The 19,506-nt window shown below is 39.5% G+C and overlaps 1 protein-coding gene across 4 annotated transcripts; it reads right to left on the bottom strand.

Annotated features, from left to right (window-relative positions):
• Nucleotides 1-1,187: 1,187 nt before the first annotated feature.
• On the bottom strand, nucleotides 1,188-19,402 carry TMEM62 (transmembrane protein 62). Of its 4 annotated transcripts, none has more exons than XM_030274354.4 (14): nucleotides 19,106-19,402; nucleotides 15,217-15,328; nucleotides 14,195-14,332; nucleotides 13,125-13,170; nucleotides 11,782-11,923; nucleotides 11,459-11,583; nucleotides 11,205-11,327; nucleotides 10,219-10,374; nucleotides 9,210-9,369; nucleotides 7,500-7,613; nucleotides 6,467-6,551; nucleotides 4,839-4,943; nucleotides 3,968-4,086; nucleotides 1,188-3,045 (listed from the first exon to the last, which is right to left on the bottom strand). In XM_030274354.4, exons 1-14 carry the CDS (start codon nucleotides 19,265-19,267, stop codon nucleotides 2,719-2,721), a joined length of 1,914 nt encoding a protein of 637 aa, XP_030130214.4. In that variant the 5' UTR covers nucleotides 19,268-19,402; the 3' UTR covers nucleotides 1,188-2,718. The 4 variants fall into 4 exon arrangements, with proteins under 4 accessions (XP_030130214.4, XP_002199190.5, XP_072786128.1 ...); XM_002199154.6 differs by lacking the exon at nucleotides 19,106-19,402 and adding an exon at nucleotides 15,772-15,977; XM_072930027.1 differs by lacking the exons at nucleotides 11,782-11,923; nucleotides 13,125-13,170 and having other exon boundaries at nucleotides 11,205-11,257.
• Nucleotides 19,403-19,506: the final 104 nt, after the last annotated feature.

The raw sequence follows: 19,506 nt of genomic DNA, 5'->3' as shown, positions 1-19,506 counted from the left end.
AGCTTCAAACTGAGAAAATACTTTGTGAGACAACTCAGAACTCTTTAGGAAAGCACAGAAGGAAGCAGAAATGAGACACAATGTTTTAGCCACACTAACACAGAATTTTGCAACCAGAAGTATAGATTCAAAGTAGAAAGATAAAAAGTAGTGAAATTCAGTTTTGCTACTGTACTCTGGTCCAGATAGAGTGATGATAAGAGTGCTGTATGTGCAACAGACCCTATTCGCTGCAAGACAGCCACGAGGAACCAAGAAACAAGGCTCCAGTGAAGTGAGAAAAAGACTCCATAAATCTGCAAAATTAGTACAAAGCAGGAGGATGGCTCTATATATCCAGTAAACAAGGAGACAGGAACAACAGCCCGAGAAGGCCAAAGAAGAACTTTGCTTGCCTTTTTTGCTAATCTTTAGTCATTAACATAGTAAAATATAATCCCATCAGCCACTTTCCCCTAGAGCATGGATGGCAAAATACGAGAGTAGCGTGCCTTTAAATTAAGGCAACAAAACGTATAGCCAGTGACTGTGGGGTGGGGGGAACGCTGTTGTTCCAGGGCTTGGGATATACAAAAGCAAGTACTGGCACTGCACGTGTGCTGGCTCTGTGGATCCACTGCCCCAGCACCTGCTCTGCACACACGGGGAATGCACCTCTCAACTCTGTGTCCATCAGCTTCTTGCACAGCTGGTGAGAGAACCCATAGCTGGGACAACAGGAGTTTTGGTGACACAGCCACAGAGCCGGATTGTCCTGCTGTCCCGGCAGCAGCGAATCAGATGGGACAGGTGTCCAGCGTGCACCGACCCCTTGATCAGGGACTCCACCGAATCCTCTCCAGTGCTACGGTGCTGCAATGCCCCAGAGAGGTGTTTGAGGAAGCCAAAGGAGGTTGTGTGTCAGCTTTTCTGGACCCCCAGAATTTTCTGGATTGGTTGGTGAACTTTAGTTCTTCTTTCTTCTTTAAAAAAAAAAAAAATCAGCCTCCACACAAGCCATGCTTGAATGCTCAGTGTGGAGGCTTAATCAATCAGTGGGTTCAAGTGGTGTGCAGCACAGAGATTATTGGAGAGGCCAACCTAAGGGTAAAACTATTGGGGAACATTATATTTAACAGTGAGAACAAGTCAAAAGATATGAAGTATATTATTGCCACTTCTTTTTCACTCTCATCGCATAAAAGTACTTTAATTGTAAAATGGCATTTTATTATCAATTTTTCAGTATTGTATCTCACAAATAAATTTTGCACCCTGTCTCTGATTTTTTAACAGCTTTGCAAAACAAACTTTTGTAGCAATGAATTACATTCTTTATTCTCTGAGCAGTGTATTTAACTCATGTAAATGGGTGCTCTTTCTCTCTTTTCCCTGTTACATTGAAGAAATTACATTATTATTAGTATTACATTACTATTTTCCTATATAATTGCAGAACAGAAATAACAAAAGTCCTTGTTGTAGTCAGTATTTTCTTCCAATTTATTTTCCTGTGTTCTACTACAGTCACTGCTGTTTTTTTCCAAAGGGACTATAAATAAATTGGTCCTCTCTTTTCTTGAGAAGCCACACATAAGTTACTGTAAAATTACCTGAAGTATTTTAACTCACAGCAGGTTATTTGTGAAGCAATGCAGTGTTCTTTACAGATCAAGGCACTTCAGCTTTCCTGGCTCTCGATCATTACATTCTTCATTAATCTAACTAACTGTTCTATCATTTTTGGACTTAGGAAAAAATGAAAACAAAAAAATGAGTTTTCTTAGGTCACTCTTTGGTGCATTTGGCTGAGACCCAGAAACACAGCTGAGACACATAAAACAGAAATTACAGACTTTATAGACATCAAACCATAGTATTCCTTCAGCTTCTCCCATCCTGAGGACATTGTCTCCATTCTTTGCTTTGAAGCTGAGAACCCCAGCACTGCTGATAATTCACTGTTCTTTCACCAGTCATGGGTGAGAGGACTGGCAACCTCAGTAGTGGGAAATGAAACTCCTTCCTTCCAGAGAAGGAGCTCACTTCCAGAGAGTGAGTCTGTTAATTAGCCAGCACTCCCAGGGCAAGAGCTATAGGCCACAGCTCAGGTAAACATGAACACAAATACATATGCACACCTTACAGCCTATAATCTGCTTGTATACAGCATTATGAACTGAAAACATGTATGGGCATAGGACTCTGACTGGGAAGGCCACTACAACGCCTTTGCAATCACCATTACTTCATAAAGACATCTGGTCTAGTCTTGTAAAAACACATGTCAACCCTGAAATAAAAATCAAATTAAGCACAAATCAAGAAGCTCATCAAGTCCTATGCTCATATTTTGCAGCATTATAAAAAAATCAATAATTAGTGAAAAGTATTTTTCTATTCACAGTAGTAATAGACAAACATTTCCATTTGTGAGCCATATGGACATATCTATCTCTGTATCACTAAAAAAAACCCGTTGATGAGATTATTCCACAGTTTACTGTATTAATGTATAATGCATAACTGTATTATATAACATGTTTTATACAGTATGTTGTATAATACAAGGAAAGTGTGTATTGTACATTTACTATTTAATACAGTTCTGTAGCAGAGCAGGTGCCGCTTTGGGTCTTACCACCTAATGGTGGAGTGTATGGAATTCCAGCATCACAAAATGATAAGGTTGTATCTTGACAGTTTTTAAGACAGAACTTGGAGTACTTATATTGTACTTCAAGAGCTTTGACAGTTTTTTATCTCTATTATGTAAGTTCTGAGCTCTGATGATTTCAGTGTCCAGGTTTTATAAATGAGAGCTGTGGTCAGTACCACCAACCATGTTCTCATTGGGGAGAGGAAGAACGCCAAGGTGCCGTATGTTCGCTGCAGGAAATAGCAGGAATAGAGCTGCCAGGCCAGGAGCAGGGCCATTGCCAGGTGAACAGGCACAGCCACGAGGCGTCGGACGTGACGGATGTGGGAACGGAAGCTGTGGCCCTGACATCGCAGCAACAGGCACCAGCACAGGTAGGCCATCAATGGCAGGTTGAAAAACATCATCTGAAAGGAAGAGCAAAGAAAAATAAGACAATGAGCAAGCAAAGGTTCTGGGTAACATCTATGAAGGCTTAAAAACATATGCACACATAAAGCTGTCCCGTTCTAAGGGCTGAGTACACTTCCCAGAGATGGAATCTCAGGATTTATCTCCATGACTCTGCAGCTGATAAAGGCACTAGGCCTGAGTCCCAGGCCAAGCATTCCTGCCCATTCCCTTGCAGTAAGAGGCACTAACACACATCTGACATTTCCTCTAACTGATTCAGGGAGACGGATTTACCAAAAATTAGCATGGCAAAACCAGATGGTCTGTATGTCAGCTTAACTCTGACTCAGCCCACTCCAGCAGAGTCCTACTGGTACAAGGGAGACACCATGAAGAAGGAGGCAATGCTGGTTTGGGAGACACCATGAAGAAGGAGGCAATGCTGGTTTGGTCCACTATCTTAAATGTCAAGGAATTACACCTTGTCTTTCAGATTAATGGGGAAACCACTCTTGGGAAAACTGGACTCATGTGTGCTTAGAGAGTGACACCTACTGATCTGAAAGGTTATTAAGGGTGCAAGGGCTGCCCTGTCCACTCAGTTTTTTTTTGCTTAATCACTCTGTGTTAGCCAAAGGCAAAACTAGAAAATTTATAGAAAATTTAGAGTTGTAAATCTGTAGAGACAGCCTCTAATCCAGATATCCAGGGAGTCCAAAGCAACATAATTTTTTTAGAGAAAAAGAGAAGTTTGTGAAAATAATGCACAACCTCCTTCCTTTCTTTAAATCTGCAGGAAGGTAAGAAAGACCACTTGTAGTCAGGCATCATCACTAATCTCTCTACTTCCAAGACTCCTTTCTTTATAAAACTATTAAAAAACGGAAAAAAGTCCCTGAAAAAAAGCCTAGTTTTTAGCTTTTATTTTATACTCACCTGTAAAATCCCAACCACAAATGTCATACTGCCCTGTAAGAAGGAACCACCAACAAACACCCCAAAGGAAAAACAGGCCCCCATCTGGCCATCTATCAGTTCACCTACAAACCATGGTCCTGCAAGAGAGGAAATCAAACATCATCATCAGGAAACACAACAGAGACACAGCCCTTTCCCACACAACCCTTTGTACCCTGAGACTTCCCTATTGCTTGTCCAGAGTAATCAGCCTCATGTTTTCATATTCAGCAAACAGCAGTCTGGTGTGAAAATGCCACAGTATGATAGGGGCTTGTGGCATGCAATGAAAATACTTTTGAATTAATTTCATCTCTGTGACAATTTTCAACACCACATATAATATCTTCCTTATGAGAGAGGTGAAAAGGATAGTTTTTTCCCAGAATTACAGTAAGATATATGAAAAATGTGGTCACAAACAATTCCAGCCTGGCTCAGCATAGAAATTAAAATAGGGAGACTGCTCTGTGTTATGCATACTACACTGGCTAACAAGAAAATAGCTATTTCAGTAAGATGTTATCAGAGGAGAACAAGCTCAGATGGTTAGCTCTGATGCGAACAATCAAAAAATAAGTGAAAAGCAAACTGAATTTAAAAATACTCACTTCACTTTCAGAGTAATTTAACAAGCTAAGTGTTTCATTAATTCAGGGCTTCTAAGTTAGGCTCTTACAAACAAACCTTTAGTCACTTTGGACATTAACTTTTAAAGTTCCACATAGATTTTGTAACTTAAGTAGATTTTCCCCATTCTCCAAGATGTTAGAATTTTTATTTTTCATCAGGATCTAATGTGTAATTTCAAAATACCAATTTATGTCCTCCAGTACTCTAGGCTACTTACCCAGAATGGTGTATAAATTCAGAACCAGAATTGAGTAATAGAAGGTGTTTGTTTTACTGAAGACATGAAGAGAATATGAAGTCAGAGTAAGTAATCCCGGCTTTCCTAAAGAGAGACAACATTTAAGAAAAATACACTTAATTCAGTTTGCAACACCTCCCCAAATATATATGTATGTATAATACTGGTCTTTCTGAAACAAACCTGCACACAATTTACTAATTCTTTTAAATAAGGAATATAAAAATAATACTTGGTATGTCTATGAAAGAATGCATTACTATTACTGTGATAACTGAAAATAAAGAACCAATAAATATAACAGTCTATATTAAAAACATCAGAGGAACCTGCCATTCTAAAGGAATACACTTACTGTATGTAAATAATACTGAACAACCATTCTATACCCAGAAAATGAAGTTAGCTAGAATGAAAGACATGGAGAAAGTATGTATTAAATTAAAAGTAAGAGCAACAAAACAGTAACTTTGCAAACCCAGAAAGGTAGGTTAGCATGGACTAGATTAGGTGGATTTCCTTTGATTAAATCTACTTTAGTGAGATCTGATAGCAACTCAAAATTAAGGCTAGGCATTAAAATGACATTATTCTTACAAGTGTGTGGTGTTAGTAGAAAAAAGAAGTAGTAGTTCTCTAACTGAAGCAGACAGTTCACAGATCAAGAGAGCCTTCCTAAAAAGTTGGCTTGTAGACTTACACCTATTACGTGGCCTTCTCACAAAGAATTAACCCCCAGAGGGCAAGCTTCATCTTTGTAAATCAACAGCTCTAACAGATTTGTTCACTAAGTTGTCAAAACATTTGTCATAGTCCACATGGACCTAGTTTACCACAGAGTCAGTTTTTTTAATATGTAGCTGCTGAGTTCCATAAAGGCAACTGAAAATCTGATTCTCTTCTATGTAAGCAGTTGCTGTAGCTACTTCAGGATGCTACACAATTAGGAGTAATAAGGAAGGGACAAACACTGACATGAATAGGAAGGGAGGTGGCTTCTAGAAACATCTCATTAGTAGGGTGTGGTTCAAAAGATTGTTTAAAGGATAAACACCATGAGCTTATAGTAATAATTTTCATTTACTAGATGTATCACAAAGTATCAAGTTATGACAGAAATGGCCTTAATATTATTTTGAGAAAGACCCAATCCTGTTCATGTTCTTTGCAAAAGTCAACAAACACTGTCTTTGCAAAAGGAAATCTGTTTCTCCATTCAGGCAAGGGAGAATTCTGTGACAACTGTATTGAAACAAGCACACATATAGAAAATACAAAACAAAACATTCCTTTCCCTATGTATTGGATTCTTCAGTGAGAAAATTAAAATGAAACTTTGGACTTCAATCAACTTAATTTTTGTTTAGACAAAGATACCTGCTCAAGTTTCTAGTTCACTTTATTTAATATATTGGAGGTTTTCCAGTTTCCCTTAAAAGCGAGATAGCAGCTTCTGAGAAACCAATCAAATCCCACAATAGCAGATGTAAAATGCATATGGTGATTAACAGCACAGTTACTTACATATTGTCAGCACACAGGTCAACAGTAAAACATTTGGGGGAAAACAGATCTACTAAAAACCACAGGTAAACATTAGTTGATACCTTTGAGTGCTGGCTTTTGGAGGTGTCGGAAAACAACAAGCAAGGTAATCTGAATCAGCACAATCAGTCCAAAGAGCACTCGAGCCTGAAAAGACAGTTTTGACTGTAAGCCAGCCCTGGAATAATTGCAGCCTTGGAGCATGCTTTTATGGGCACTGATAGAATGGTACAAAGATTCTATTTGAAACACATTCAAAGCTTGTTGATGTCATTGAACTGAAGAGTGAAAAGGAAACTTAAAAGAATTTCTAAGTTCTAGGATTTGTATTGTACTGACTTGAATTCTGCTCGATGTCTAAAAGCAATAGAGCCGAATATTTAAAAGAAAGGGTTTGTAAACACATCCATTGAAAAAGTGCAGTTACACTTCCAAGGCAAAACACTGTCTGAGCTGAGGAGAAATGCAGTTCAAGACATGGTGCAGAATGTGTGACTGATTTAACAAAAAATAGATAATAACTTTGAGCCAATTATGATAAGAACTACAGTCATGTGGACTTTCTTATGTAGTTCTAGAAGTGCACCTAGACTCTTAAGACATGACATCCTTCTTTGCATGTACTGAGCTGTAACACATATGACTAAAGTCGATGGGGATTTTGCCCTCCACTTCACTGGAGCTGGTTATGATGTCAGCAGCTGACAATGAGAATATTTGCAGCATTCTTTCCAGAAAATGTATTTCAACAGTTCAGAGTGAATTTCTCTTTGGTTTAATGTTTCCTTTTTCTACTATCTCCAGTAGCTCTTTTTCAATTCCTTGCTTGCACAAAATGTGTGTATACTTATGCCTGAAAACAGATCATTGGGACTAAATCCAGTCCCAACTGTTTGTATAAACCATTGTTGCACATTTATGGCTGAAGTGTGCAACTTGAGAAACTTTAAATGTTTTGCAATTCCAAAAGAGAATTCACATCTGGAAAAAGTAAACTGCATTCAAGTCTATGAATTCCTTCAGGAATTACAAAAATGCCTACTGCAGCTTGGGAAACCAACATGGAGTAATAGCTGTTTTGCTGAAAGTACTTACTAGAACATAGTGGTCAGTGAGAAGAATAACAGATGACCAAAAGTCAAATCTAAGAGAGAGGTTTTCTTCCATACCAAATAAATGGCCGCATGTGCCAATTCTTCCTGAAGCATCCTAAATTGATATAAAATGAGAGCAATTACATAGCAGTGGTACAAAAACCTGTCTAGTTAAAGTTCCTAATTATCATTGCAGCTTTTTCAGAAAGATACAATAGATGTATGCTTTTCTGGCATACTGCTGTATTAAATTCTACCTACAAAGCATTACTTACAGTCAATTCTGCAATTTCAAGTAAATTGGTGATTATAAAATCATAATCTGAAAGTACTACATATGAAGAAGAGCCTGTCAGAGATTCAGCAACTTATGGAAGACTGTGACTATTTACTTCCCCCACCCCCCACCCTATGCCCCAATTGTTATCTGGAAGTTCAATTCTAGGTAATAGCCTGTATTAAGATATTTTCAAATTTTGTTGTGCTTTATTTCTGGTGTATTGCCAAAAACCCATATAGATAAACAAATACTTGTTTATTGTTATTTATTTAACACAGTGCAGTGTTGAGCACAGTGTTTCAGGTGTGGCCTGGCAAGCACTCTGTAGAGCAGGATAGTGACTTGTCTTGGCTGGTGATGCCCTTGTGGATGTACCCCAGGATGCAGTAGATTTTCTCTGCTGCACCAGCACACTGTTCATTCACACTGAGCCTGTGCTCCACCAGGACACTGAGGTCCCTTTTCACAGAGCTGCTCCCCAGCCAGGCAAATCACAGCCTGTGCTGTACTCCTGTATTATGTTTTCTGGGCGCAAGTCCTTACAATTTTCCTTTATGAACTTCATGATGTTCTTCTTGGCCCACAATTTGCCCTTGGTTAATCTGTGTTGACTCTTCCCAGCCATGCTTCATCTGACCCGAGAAAGCCCCCAACAAGGATTTGTTTCCTAATTTTCCCAGGGGCTGAAGTAAGACTGATGGGCCTATAATTTCCTGGATCCTCCCTTAAGCGCTTGTAGACAGGAGAGTCATTAACCTGCTGCCCATCTTATGGGATGCCCCCTGATCTCCACAACTTCTCCAAGACTATGGAGAGTGGCTTCACAAAGATGTCAACCAAGTCTCTTAACACTCTGGAGTGGAAACTGTCAGGACCCCTTGATCTGTAGGATCAAGCTCCTTTGCCAGGTCTTACACCAACTTTTCTTTCATTGACAGTGGGTCTCTGTTTGCCTCAAGCTTGATCCTTGCTCCCAAGGCCCAACACTGCTGGTAAAGACAGAGGTGAAGAAAGTGTTGAGAACCTCTGCCTTTTCAGAGCTGTTGGTGACTAATTCACCTCTGCTGTTTAACACTTGGCCAGTAATTTCCTTCTGTTTCTGTTTGCTGTTTAAATATCTTTAGAACCCTTTCTTGTAATTTTTGACATCTCTGGCCAATTTAAATGCAAGTTTGCACTTCTGTCATGTCTTATTTTACTTCTTATGAAAAAAAAATATTTCTTTCTTTATCCCAGAAGCTTTATGAATATTTTGGTGCTTAGCACTCAATGTTTATTTCTTTATTAAATCCTTTGAGTTTTGTAATCAGACAAATATGAAAGCAAGTCTGTTATCATGTATTTTGTTCCTAGTTATGTGACGCAGGAGGGTGATAGAGAAGCCATGATAAGAAAAAAAAATAATACAAAGAATGCCAACAGGTACCTTACCTGGACAGTCACTTCTATGTGATGGAACCCTTCACTGTAGTTTTGTGGGCTCCACTTCAGCACATAGATAGGGCCAGACACATGATGTGCATTGCCCAGGTGAACTCCATCTATGTAGACTTTGACAGAGATAATGACAGAAGGAGAGAATGCCAGAATTCTAAGGAGTAAATAAAGAGCAAAAGAAACAGATTTGTTACTGGACTTGCAGGTATGTCGTTACTTCCTTAACAAAAAGTCCCCAAAGGTTATGCTGCCTTGTATTAAAGAGTTCAAAAGCTTTAGAAATTAAAACAGTGAAATATCTGTAGGTTAATGGTAACATAGTAGGTCTTTCCTACTGTTAAAAAAAAGTAGTTCTGTATAACACTACAAAAAAGAACAGGATAGAAAACTGGCTGTGGCACAGACAAAAAGGTGGCAGATGTTTTAAGGCCCTGGCAGAAATAATTTTAGAACTCCTGCTCCAAAACATTTGCTAACACAGGTGGGATGTATCCTCTAGCACACATAGACACATAACCAAATACTTGTAGATGGCTTAATAAAAAATTGCCAGGCTCTCTCTCTCTAAAGTCCTTTGTTCTTGGGAGTGGGGTTTTTTCCTTAGGTTTTTTTTTTTTCTTTTTGTCTTTTTTGCTAGTCAGAATATAACCTCTCAGAGTTTGCAACTGCATTTAAGACAAATGGAGTAGAATGCAATATTGATATTACAGATCTCAGATACCAAGAAATGTATTGTCACTTGGCAGTAGTGCTTATATTCATAGAAACAGTGATACTAATACAGGCTCAAAATATTGCACATGCAATTCCTTTCATTTCTGGTAATATGAATGGCATTCCAGAGCATGGTTTAGTCAAATGAAGGCATTTCGTACAGTTATGGTGGACAATCCTCCAGAGAAATGTGAATTCTGAGAACAGCAGACACACATTTAAAAAAAAAAAAAGGGGTTGTGTATATACATATAATTAAATATTGTGAAATCAAGACATTACAGGGTACCTGATATGAGTGGAATAAAGAATTTTGACTAGTGGTTCATGAGTAGAACTGCTGTAAAGGAAGGATTTGGGATTGGTGATGAGAACTACAGGCCACTCTTCAAAGTTAAGATCTGCGAAGCTGAGGAGGTCATGATCAAATGCGAGGATCCTGTATCTATAATTAAAGGAAAAAAATTTTGTTAATACAAACTGCTGTGTGAACAGCTGATTTCCATGCTTCTCAAGTTCCTAAAGAACCTGGCTTTATTTTCCATTTATTCTCTTCTGTAGTTGATCTTACATTTTCCAACTCTGCTATATTAAATATACAGTTGCTTACCTCTGATGAGGTTAATTTTATTAAAAATCATGGAAGCACTATCCAAAGTTCCAAGTGTGAATTTTGCACATGAATCAGATAAATGAACATTACATTAAAGAACTCAAATGTAATGTACATTTCCACAGTGTCTGTGTAGGTACTCTAACTCAGGACAACGACACCAGCATTCTCTTCCCCTGTATTCATACCAGTATCTTTCTTTGGATTATTGCAGAATAAAAGCTAGTATGCTACTATACACTACACATAGCATCAGACACTTTTTGATATGCAAATAAGGTAACATTTCTCAGGTGGACTATTTCTGTGTCAAGAATTCCAACAGCTACTGCAGAGCATTTGTATTTTGAAGTAGTGATGCTGAACTTTACTACAATTTTTTTGTCTACATTTGAATACTAAACATACTATCTAAACGCCCCCTTTTGAGTTTTTAAATATCAAGAATTAATAAAAAAATATTTACTTTATTAGCACACTGTTGATACGGGGAAAAATCCCAAACATACACACAAGGCCTTTTTTTCAAAAGCACTAATAGTAGTAATAACCAGTCAGGCTGATCTCATGCTTCTTTCAAATTCACCACACAGCATAAAAGGGAATCACAGTACAGCAAGGTAGGTTTCATATAATAATTTGCTCATATGGGCTTTTCTTACCTCCTATTATCCATCCAGTCTCCCAGTTCAAGTTCCAGAGTGCCACCACGGTGCTGACTGTGCAAGACTGGCATCAGCCCACCCATTGTATGGAGATGTCCACATAAATAGGCTGTGGCAGAACTAATAAGAATTGTGATTATTTGGGTGGGAAGGAAATACCAAGGCAGAAAATCTGAAAACAGAGATGAGCATGTGAAGACAGGCAAGAAATGTACTTCATGCTGAAAACATACAGGGTAAGAAGATCTTACCTCATTAGTGTTCGTATTCCAGGGGATGGGGAGATGATTGTTGAGGTGGGGTAGTGGCCAAACCAGATGGTATGGTTGCTGTGTAGACTTTCTGCTGCCATCAAAGACAGCTCTGCCATCTGATTCTGAAACATGCAGGTGACAAATCCATTTTGCTAAATAAATGTCTCACATGCATTATAACTTAAAAATGTAAACGCTCTTATAGACGAACACAAATCTTTCAAACAATTTTTCTATATAAAAAAAACCCCAAACCTCCAAACAAACCACTACAGAAATAAAACAGCCAGCAAAATGGAATGCAAAGACTTATACAATACCATGTTTAAAATCCCAAAAAAATTATAGGGTCTCTTAGGGCCTGGGCTGAGTGTGGCATCCACGCAGATGAATGAATAGTTCCCAAAAGAGGTAGTGTGGATGTAATGGAAAGAACCATCTCTACGCCAGGCAGAGTATTTCCTAACAAAATAAAATGGAAATACTCTTGTTAGGAAAGCTTGTAGCCATGACAAACATACATTGCTTTCTCTCCTTCCACTGACAACAGGTAATTTTACTATTTCTGAGCTACAAAATTGAAATGCTTTTGATACTTCATGCTAGATGGGAGTTGTACATATCTTCCACTGGTAAAGATATGACATTTCAACTAACAGTACCACCTAAATTGTTCTATTAAGGAATAAATTCTGTAACTAAAATGATTTTGAGTTAATTTGAGAATCACTAAAATTCATCAAGTTTAGGTTGGTTTTTAAAAAAAATTATTTGGGGGTTTTGGGGTGGGCATTTTGTGTGCATTTGGGTTTTTTTAGTTGTTTTAGTTTTGTTTTATTCCCTGCATGATTTGTGGAAGCCAAAACATTCCTGAGTTCAGATGAGTATAATTTGAAAAGAGCCATCCAAAAATCAGTTCATGTCCCTGTCTCTCCACCAATCAGAACAATAAAATTGCCAGAAAGGTTGACCTGAATAGAATATAAGACGATATATTAAAAACACGTTTTCCATACTTCTGATGCCATAAAAACCCTTTCACAATATTTAAGTTAACATTGTCTCTGTGAACATCATCAACTTCAATACAATTTCTTCCTTTAGTCCCACTTTGAATATGTGTAACAGTTGATTAATCCTATGCTAATTCTGGGAACATGCAGTAGGAACCTATGTTTTTGTGTAAAAATATTGTATTTAAATATAACCCACTGCCCTCTTTAATTTTAATGCATAATGAAAACCAGAATGTGGTGTTGAATAACTGTTCTTCCTAGCTTCTATTTTTATTTCTGCAAGCAATTTTTATAATTTTAATATTTTACAATATTATTTATATTTTTATATATTGAAAAAAACAACTCCATTTCACTCTTCCATCTTCTCTCTCCTAGAGTGAAAATTTTGTAGACATTGACAGATTTAACACACTCAGTTACAAAACACAGAAGGATAAGAGATAAGAAATCTGCACAAACAAGTCTCTATTTTCTCAATCAATTCTGCTCTATTAACTGACAATGCAAAAGACAGAGGGAATAGTAGATATGATCCTGGGTTATAGGAAACTCAGTGAAAAAGCATATATGTAGTAACTGAAAACAGAATATTGTTTAGTTAATTTGACCTTGAATATAGCTGCATGTATGGTAAATAAAAGTACCTGTAATAATTCTGAACACTATCCAGACGTGGAATGTTGAATGAATCTGTAAAGGAGTAAAAAAGGAAATAAGAAAACTTTCAGATCAAATTGATCATTGGACCCTGTATCTAATGTTGAGATAAAGCATTCTCAGCACGTGCTGAAGAGCTACTTTAAAAAAAATGCATGATTGACAAGCAGACTAACTGTGCAGAGGAAACATTATATACTCAAAGCAGTTAAATGGGAATAGTTTTCTCATTCAAGTTTCAATTCAAAGATAAAGGCATTGTGCAAATATAAATTGTTATTTAGCAGCCAAAAACTAAACCTGTCTCCATTTTGACCACAGAGCTTTTCAAAAGCTTTTTTGGACTGGTTGCATGCTCTGTAAGAAAGACTTAACTTATTCATGGAAAATAAAGTAGTCATAGCATTAGAGAATAGTGTGTGTAGAACAGACATCAGCTTGGGGAGGTCTGCACTGCAACAGTTCTACTTCTCCATTAATGCTGGTAACAGAAGCCTAATAGGAAAATGAGTATATGTGACAAAGCGTGCACTTTCTTCCCCCCAGTGCAGCTTCCTGTACAGCCTGCTCATACAGCCTACATGATTGTCAGCTTGTGTTTGAATGCTCACAGCGTGGCAACAGCTGAAGCATCTAAACTCCCATGACTTCTTTCTATTCAAAAGAAACCAAATTTCCTTTAGCTGCTGGACATGTGACATCTTTTAAATGTAAACCTGTGAGGCGGAAGTCTATGAAAAGTAAATTGAAACCATTTCTTCAGTATGGTAAGATTACAGTTTGCCCCTCCATTAAATAGTGTGGTATATAAAATAATGACGTGGAAACTAACATCTGAAGTCATGTTCTACAACTTGCCAGGTAAAAGACTCTTACTTCTCTGGTACTAAAACTCACTCCAGTAAGAGCTTGTAAACAAAGTGTGTCCTCAGTAGATGTGTGGAAGGCAAGCCCTTCTCCTGATTCATGAATTGCGCTAGTGAGTACTAACACTTTACCTCTATATTCTGTGACTTGCAATCACAGGAAAGACAGAAATGTTTCATTTTGTTCTTACCATGATTCCCTTTGATGTCTATCCATTTGGTTTTTTCCATGACCCTTGATCTCTTCAGGATTGACTGATAAGTTTTCCACTCATCTTCTACCTGCTCAGATCCCAGTTTATCTCTTGTCTTAGCATCTGTCAGATCACCTGAGAGTGTACAAAGGTGAGATATAACTAGAGGCCTACACAGCTTATACAAATACTGTAACTAGGCAAGCATGCCATCTCTGCCTCCAAGTCTAAGTAGCTGCAGGCCTGGGTGCTGTATCTGGTCCACAATATCAAGGTAAACTCCTTCTAATGCAGATGCAGCAGCCTCATCAGACATCTATTGACCACATCACTGCAGCGCTTTCACTAATTAGATAAGTAACTCTCTGTAGAAACAAAACTCCAGGTCTAGCATTAAGATTCTAAAGCCTTGCACACAGTAATGGCTTGGTCTTTTAGATTTCCTTGTCAAAACTTAATCTATTTCAATAGCAAGCTGTCAAGTGAAGTGGCAAGGTTTATTTCACCTCTCTTGGTATGATATGTTCAAATGGAAACCAACAATAAAATCTTGCATTAATTCACAAGTTAATGTATTTTGTATGAATTTCATACAAATGAGCAGGGATTGTTCTGAGAGAGGAACTGTATCCTAGTGGCTAACCACAGACATTGCTCACTTCTGTAATTTCAAACACAAAGAATGTAGAATCATGACCGGGACGAGAGGGAAGGTGGTTGCTAGCAAGGGCTAAGATGCAGCAACACCTATTGGGAAAGCAATAGCCATCTTGTGTGATTGTGTCTGTTACATATAGACCACACTAAACTCACTGAAGAAACTGAATGCTGAAGAAAATAATAATTCCTTTGTCGAGAGGTTATTCTTTTCAGCTTCTAGCAGTCTTCCTTTAGCTGCAATTCAATTTCCATTGCTTAAGATACCTGAATGTTTAAAGTTCTCTCTTGAGATCCTAGAACTTTGCCTATTTGCTTTGACAGTACACTCAACAGGAAATTCACACTTTTCAATTGCTTACCTGTTGCTAGAACAAGTGCTGGCTGAATTACATCAATTGTTTCAGAACAGAATTTTTCGAATTCAGGAGCTCGTTTGGGATCTCGAAATTTGCTGATATGAATATCTGACACCTGCAAAAGAGAAGAGTGAAACACTGCCCCAAGTAGAGGGTTATTGCTACCCAAGTTGCTCTGCAAAGCCAAGTATACATAAGAATGCATTATAAGAGCAGTCACAGTGATTCATGTCAGTGTAAGGGATACAGGGAGCAACAGAAGTAGGTGACTAGGGGAGAAGGAAAGCAGAACAAACAAATGATATTGCAACTCTAACCCCTAAAATCACATTTACATCAAGAAAATTTTCTTAAAACTAAGAGAATACAAAAATATGAGGAAATACTTGGGTATCCACAGTAAATGGTGATGACTGCAAGTGGCCTGTTGCCTTTCAAATTCTGTGAGTTTCTGTGCAATACAGTGGTTTTGCTGCAAGTAAGAAAACAAAGTAGTTCTGCAAAGCAATAGGTTAAAGCTATCTAGTACTTAAAATGTACTGAAAATTTGTTTTATACCTGTTGTGACATTTCCAGTAGCTGAGTGGAAGGATTTTTAACATTCTATCCACGCATTTTATTGGATCAAACAAATGTGTTTAGATCCCATTCCATGTGCCTTCAAGAAGGCAAAGATTCCCTAAGACATGATGATATGAAAGACGCTTTTCATTTCTGAGTCAGTCAAAGCCCTCACATCAGAAGAACTGTTTGGGAAGAATAAGAAATATAAGCTTTTTCTGTTTTTTCACATTGTGGCTTTTCAGTACTGTACAAAAAAAAACCAAAAAAACAACAAACCCTTGTGTGAATGGTTTCAATTCCACTTTCCATTCTAGTTCAGTCAATCAATTAATTAATTGCCCTCCTTGGTCTGAACAAATGGTATTTGATTCTCAAAAAGCAGTAAGCAAATGCTCATCTGACAATATCACTTGGAAAGAAAAGCATTAACTTTTACATTCAGTTTAATAAACCTGTTCTTGTTGAGCTTGTTGTTTTTGAAAAATCCAGATAAAATATATTGGAGAAAAATTATCTACTTCTACTTATTCAGTCATCTGTATACAAAGAAAACACTACCTGAATATAGTTTTTAAATTCTGCTTATGAAAACTCCCCATTTGGAATGACATGGAATTTTTGCCTAGATCAAAATTGCATGCTAAAAAAGGCAAACACTTTTAGATATAACTTTATCTTCATTTTCATTGATGCATTCAAACTAGTGTGAGACAAAGAACACAGCAAAACTACCTTGATACATCAAACCTCATTTAATCATTGACAAGGATACAGCTTGTTTTGCTTCTTTTCAGCCTGTGGATTTACAATTAATTTATCTCAGCAATCAAACAGAGAAAATTAAAAGTTAATTTACTCAGTTTTCATTCTTGAGAAAAAAGTCTGACAAAAAAATCTTACTCCTGCTCTACCAATAACTACAGCAAATGTAGATTTCCAACCTTACAGCAGAGAGTGGTTTGGAAGCCTAATTTCCTACAATGACCTTCCCACTTTTCTTCCCTATGAGTTTAAGGTTTAAAAAAAGGTTCAACTTGTAATTTCTAAGAGTTACAGTGTCCTGGGACTTCTGAGAGCTGGGACTAAGTTTCTCTCATCACTAACAGCCACGACATATGAAGATTTCAGAAGTGGAGCTTCTTCCCCCTTTTTTTTTTTTGGTAATTTTTAAAAAAAATAATTTCAGATGATATCCCAATAAGAAGAAAGAGAGTGGGCAAGATGAAAAGCTTGTAATGCTTTTATTTACTTTCCAAAATGTAGGTGAAAGCTCATTTGCTGCTCTTTCCCTTCCCTCTGACTGATGTGGATATTTGGCCTCTTATTGCATCATAGGCAGTTGCCTTCATTAAAATGTGTTGGGAGAGATTTAGGGGTGAGAAGGAATCACCATCAACACTCCTTATCTAACAAGGATGTGGTTCAGGAAAGGCAGGCATTAACGAGGGAGAATTACAAGGTCTAGAGCAACAGTAGAATGCATTCAGCTGACAGAAACAGGAGAAATAATTATATACTTGTCAAATACTGAACTAGAGTGTCTGGCAGTGGGTAAGAGAAATTCTGCTACAATAAATGGATGAGCCATTAATAGAAGATCAAAGTAGAAAGATTGTGATTTAGTTCAGTTTAAGAAGAGATAGCCCTGTGTATGGGAAGAAAAACAAGGCAGGAACTGCTGGAGGCCGAACTGACCATCTTGAGCTCTATTCAGCGACCTAGGCTAGACCTATGGAATCACCAGGGAGCCTGAAGCCAGTTTCCCATAACATTATCAGGCACAAGGCTGGATTTGGTGCTTTATTAGTTTCCAAGTTTGGTCAATGATAAAGCAGCTGTTAAAGGGCACGTCTGAAAGAGAACATAACCACTTGAAAGCAAAGCCAAGTTTCAAATTAGCTGTGCTATGACCTATCCTTGGGAGAGCTCCACTTGAAGTGACATAACCAGAGAGAACACAGTAAGAGAAACATGGGCCTGTGCATTGCTTGTCAGTATAGCTCTGCAGCAGCTATATGCTGCTGTATCTGACTCTTCATGGGACAGCAGCGCAGGATAGAGGTTTTCCTTACATTATTTGAAGCATGTCTCTTGATAATTGTACTCTGCAGTAAAAATAAGCCTTAAGTCACTTAAGGAAAAATTAATGAAAAAAAATTACACCACCAATTAGAGAGAACCAAAGGACTTGTATATGCCAGCTCATCCACTAAGAGCACTGCTTGCAGCTAATAAAGTCAGGCAAAGTGTTCTTGAGATTGAGAATGAAAACAAAACAGTAAAAGCTATTTGTTAGAAGGAAATGCACAGCAATCCCTGTGACATCTCAGCCATAGAGTAACTACAAATACGTAAACACTTTTGTGGCTAGCTCTACACTAAGTACTTTGGGAACGCTCTGAGGAGAAGAGTCACAGAAGAGGCCACAGAAGCCCTAAGACGTGACAATTTCCTTCCAGGACTATGCCAGTCAACTTGGATTTTATGTTTAACCTGGAAACAAAGCTTCTGAATACTGGCATAGTACCTTCTACTGCTATAAATCAGTAAAGCTATTTTCTCAGCCACACAACTTTCTGAGGTTTTGGATGGGGAAAGGGACAGGCAGAGCCTGCATTTCTCCCCAGGATATCAGATAATACCGCACCAGGTACTGATGCAATATACAGGATAGCATAATAATTAGGTGATTTTTAATTATCCGCTTCCACTACACGCATCTTGTCTGATAAGGAAACTTCTCTGTGCAACTATCCAGGAGCCACTCCGGTAGTCGCACTCACACCACCTGGGACCGAGGCCCCTTCACAGCTACACCCCCACACTCACAGTCAGGCCAGGTTTCCTTACCAGCTCAGCTCCAGGTTTCCCATAGCTCAGAGTTCGGGATCATTAAAATAATTTAATCTTCGTGCAGTAATTATCGAAATAACAGTTCGACTTGGGTACCTCTGAGGAGGCGCCCCAAAGAAAGGAATCCCCGGTCTTTTATACCCTCAGAGTCTGAGAGCAAGCAAGTCTGGGGGTGATGGGCTCCCGCCGTCTCTAAGTGCCCGGTCCCCTGGCCGGGCCACAGGTCCCGGTGCCCTGTGCTCTTCGCTGTGCGAAGGATTTCACAGGTCCCGGCCTTTCGCCTCGGGCTCCCGCCCCCAGAGCTCAGGCTGCAGCTGCACATCGAGCTGCCGGCACTCAACACATTCCTCAACGCGACCTTTCGGGCAGCCTGGCCGAACACCTGTAACCTGCGCGCCTCCGCCGTGCCCGCCGTGCCCGCCGTGCCCGCCGTGCCCGCGGCTCGGCCGCCCCTCGCCCGCCCGGCCCCGCTCACCTGCACGACCCAGAGCAGGCTGGCGGCGGCCGCCCCGGGCGCGGGCTGCGGGGCCCAGCGGCGGCGCGGCCCCGGGGCCGGCGGCGCCCCCGGCGGCCCGTACCAGTCCAGCAGCAGCGCCACGGCGGCCGCCGCCAGCAGCCCCGCCGCCAGCCCCAGCATCCTGCGCCGCGCCGCCACCGCGCCCGCCCGGCGAGCCTGTGCCGCCGGCCCCGGCACTTCCGCGTCCTCCGCCCCCGCGGCCGCGCCGCCCCGCGCTCGGCGGCGCTTGGCTCGGGGGACCGATGCCAGCGGGGCGGGGGGTGGGCGCTCCCCTTGTGCTGGAGGCTCTATCCGGCGAGGCCGGGGGATCCCGGCTCTCCCCCCGCTGCCCTGAGCGTTCCTGCTTTCCCCTCCAGCCG

The sequence above is a fragment of the Taeniopygia guttata genome, chromosome 5 (genome assembly GCF_048771995.1).
Source record: "Taeniopygia guttata chromosome 5, bTaeGut7.mat, whole genome shotgun sequence".
Taxonomy (NCBI): Eukaryota; Metazoa; Chordata; class Aves; order Passeriformes; family Estrildidae; genus Taeniopygia; species Taeniopygia guttata.
The sequence above is the reverse complement of the archived record's forward strand: the minus strand, read 5'-3'. Positions and strand labels throughout refer to the sequence as shown.